Raw genomic sequence first — 3,077 nt, forward strand, 5'->3', positions numbered from 1 at the left:
CACACACACAAATACACACACACACACACACACACACAAACACACCATTTGTTAACCACGGTTTAGTAAACAACACTTTGTCTTTCCCTCTCTTCATTGTGCATATCCAGATCATTGACGATCAAGAGTTTTTCGAGATTATGCCAGCGTACGCCAGGAACATCATCACCGGGTTTGCCAGGATGAACGGCCGCACCGTCGGTGTTGTCGGAAACCAGCCCAAAGTGGCCGCAGGTACGTCTGTGACAAGCTCCCCGTTTGTCGTCTGGTGTTTTCTTCGTCAGTTTTACGACCTTGACCTCTCTGATGATTCACTATCATTTTATTCGAACGCCAGCCTTGACAACTGTCCCGAATTTTCCAGGACCAATACTGCCTCGGATTCGATAGTCTAGAGTTTGACAAATTAGGTAAAACTTTTTTAGTCTCGAATTATGTTGCTCACAACTGTAAAAGTACACTGATGATATTGTAAGATGTTAAAATAACACAGCACAAAATGTTGAGAAATTCTGGTAGATAATAGGAAAAAAAAAAAGGCAGATGAACAGACAGACTTGAAGGTTATTATGTCAGTAATTCCATATGAGCTAAAAATTGATGAACGCCTGGTTCCGCTATTTCACAACAATTGTATCACTTGTACTCTCCTCTTGTCTGTCTATCTCATGTTTGACATCGAAGATATATTTATTCTCCATTTGTCTGTCAATCTCATGTTTGACATCGAAGATATTTATTCCCTTCTTGTCTGTCTATCTCTTGTTTGACATCAAAGATACATTTGTCAAAGATATATTTATTCCCTTCTTGTCTGTCTATCTCTTGTTTGACATCAAAGATACATTTGTCAAAGATATATTTATTCTCTTCTTGTCTGTCTATCTCGTGTTGGACGTCATCGACATATTTATTTTCCTCTCTCTATCTCAGGTTGTTTGGACATCAACGCGTCTGTGAAGGCGGCCCGCTTCGTGCGTTTCTGCGACGCGTTCAACATCCCACTCATCACCTTCGTTGATGTGCCAGGATTTCTGCCAGGTAATTGTCTACTGTCTAAAACTGTGCTTGCCAACTTGGGCGACATTGCGGCGTCATTGCCCTACTGCTGCCAGGTGGTTTGGGTGGCAGAGATTATCCGGGTAGTGACAAGTATTATTTAATAATAATAATTATAATAATAGATTATAATAATATTACAAATAGGAGATAATAATAATGATTTCATGGCCTGGAGATTCGATGTTTGCCTCCCTTTCAATAGATCCTGGGTTTGAAACCTGACAGTGATGAAAATTTTCTTCTCTAAAATGTGCTTATTTCACCTCCTTTCTTGCTCTCTAGCCATGCTCTTTCATCTGCTTTCATCTCCACTGTCTGCCCCCTCCCCTTTACCCCCCTCCTCTGGATTCTTGACTCTTCCTACTCTTACTCCTGGCTCCTTCGGATCTTAGGGTATGTAAGCTATAACACCTAGCTTTCTTGGATTCTTTCTACTCTAACTCCTGGCTCCTTCTGATCTTAGGGTATGTAGGGCTATAACACCTAGCTTTCTCGGATAAGGACGAAACAATTTTGGAGGTCTCGTGCACAAGGCTTGCTCATTTGACCATTCCAGTTCTGTTGTGAGAGCCGTAAAACACTAATAAAAGTGCTTGGCTGGCGGGTGCTCTGGTGTGGTTTGCCCCTTCTTTCCTATCAAACATCCATCATCCTGGTCTCTCCTCCTTCTTTTTTTGTGTTTGTTACTCTCTTGTAGCACCTCTAATCTTCGGCACTTATGTGACCTTATTGTGTTGCAAGTGCCGTAAAACTCTTACTAAAACTACAATCTTCAGCACTTATGTGACCTTATTGTGTTGCAAGTGCAGTAAAACTTTTACTAAAACTTTTTTTTAAAAACCCACTAATAAAAGCACCCAACAACAACGGATAACAAACCCCATTATTACCGTTTTCCCTACTTGTCCCCAGGCACATCCCAGGAGTACGGAGGAATCATCCGCCACGGGGCCAAGCTGCTGTACGCCTTCGCTGAGGCCACCGTGCCCAAGATCACCGTCATCACCAGAAAGGTATGGGGAGGGGGGAACACCTTTACAAATTTGTTCATTTCGTAACCATGTGTAAGCGTGCGTGTGTGACAAGCAAGCAGATGTGTGTGTGTGTGTGTGTAAAGTGTGCGTGTGTGAGTGAGTGTGTGTGTGTGTGCGTGTGTGAGTGTGTTTGGCGTGCATGTGTGTGTCTGTGTAATGTGTGTATGCGTGTGTGTATGCGTGTGTGAATATTATTCGTACATGCATTTATGTAAAGCGCCTAGAGCTGTGTTCACACAGGGGTGGGCGCTATAGAAATTATCTACATTATTATTGTTCTTATTAAAAATAGAAAAATTTTGTTTTACTAGCCAGAATTGTTGGGTGTCTTGGCTGTAGTGCTTTGGTGCTTCTGTGTCACGCGGGTGGGTGGGGTGGGGAGGGGAGGGATCTGGTGTGGTTCCTCTCTTTACTCAAACAAACAAACAAACAAACAAACAAATTGTGTGCTTTTTTTTTACTCAAACAAATGATGTGCTTCAAAATTCTCTTAACTCAAACAAAACAGATGCTGTGATTCTCTTTACTCGAGCAGAAAAACAAACAAATGATGTGCCTTTCTTTACTCAAACAAACAAACAAACAAATAAATTATGTACTTCTCTGTACTCAAACAAACAAATGAGATGTGTTTGTAAGTCGTACAACGTATTTTCCGACCCATCCAGGCCTACGGAGGTGCGTATGACGTGATGAGCTCGAAGCATCTGAAGGGAGACATGAACTACGCATGGCCGACCGCTGAGGTGGCTGTCATGGGTGCAAAGGTCAGTGTGTGTGTGTTTGTGTTGTTGTGTGTGTGTGTGGGTGTACTGTGAGTGTGTTGTTTGGGAGGTGCGTATGACGTGATATGCTCGGAGCATCTGAAGGGAGACATGAACAACGCCTGGCCCACCGCTGAGGTGGCTGTCAGGGGGGCAAAGGTCAGTGTGTGTGTCTGTGTGTGTGTGTGTGTGTTGTTTGTGTTGGTGTGTGTGTGGG

The 3,077-nt window shown here is 43.0% G+C and overlaps 1 protein-coding gene across 1 annotated transcript in view; it reads left to right on the forward strand.

The window, feature by feature from the left end:
• Positions 1 to 3,077, forward strand: part of LOC101864525 (propionyl-CoA carboxylase beta chain, mitochondrial) — a gene marked incomplete at its 5' end in the record, with an annotated part of 7,165 nt that overhangs the window by 1,707 nt on the left and 2,381 nt on the right. The window contains 4 exon segments of the mRNA XM_005099316.3: positions 111 to 234; positions 934 to 1,041; positions 1,975 to 2,075; positions 2,765 to 2,863. Of these exon segments, the coding sequence (XP_005099373.3) occupies positions 111 to 234; positions 934 to 1,041; positions 1,975 to 2,075; positions 2,765 to 2,863 (432 nt within the window).

Source organism: Aplysia californica, unplaced genomic scaffold (assembly GCF_000002075.1).
Source record: "Aplysia californica isolate F4 #8 unplaced genomic scaffold, AplCal3.0 scaffold00209, whole genome shotgun sequence".
Taxonomy (NCBI): Eukaryota; Metazoa; Mollusca; class Gastropoda; order Aplysiida; family Aplysiidae; genus Aplysia; species Aplysia californica.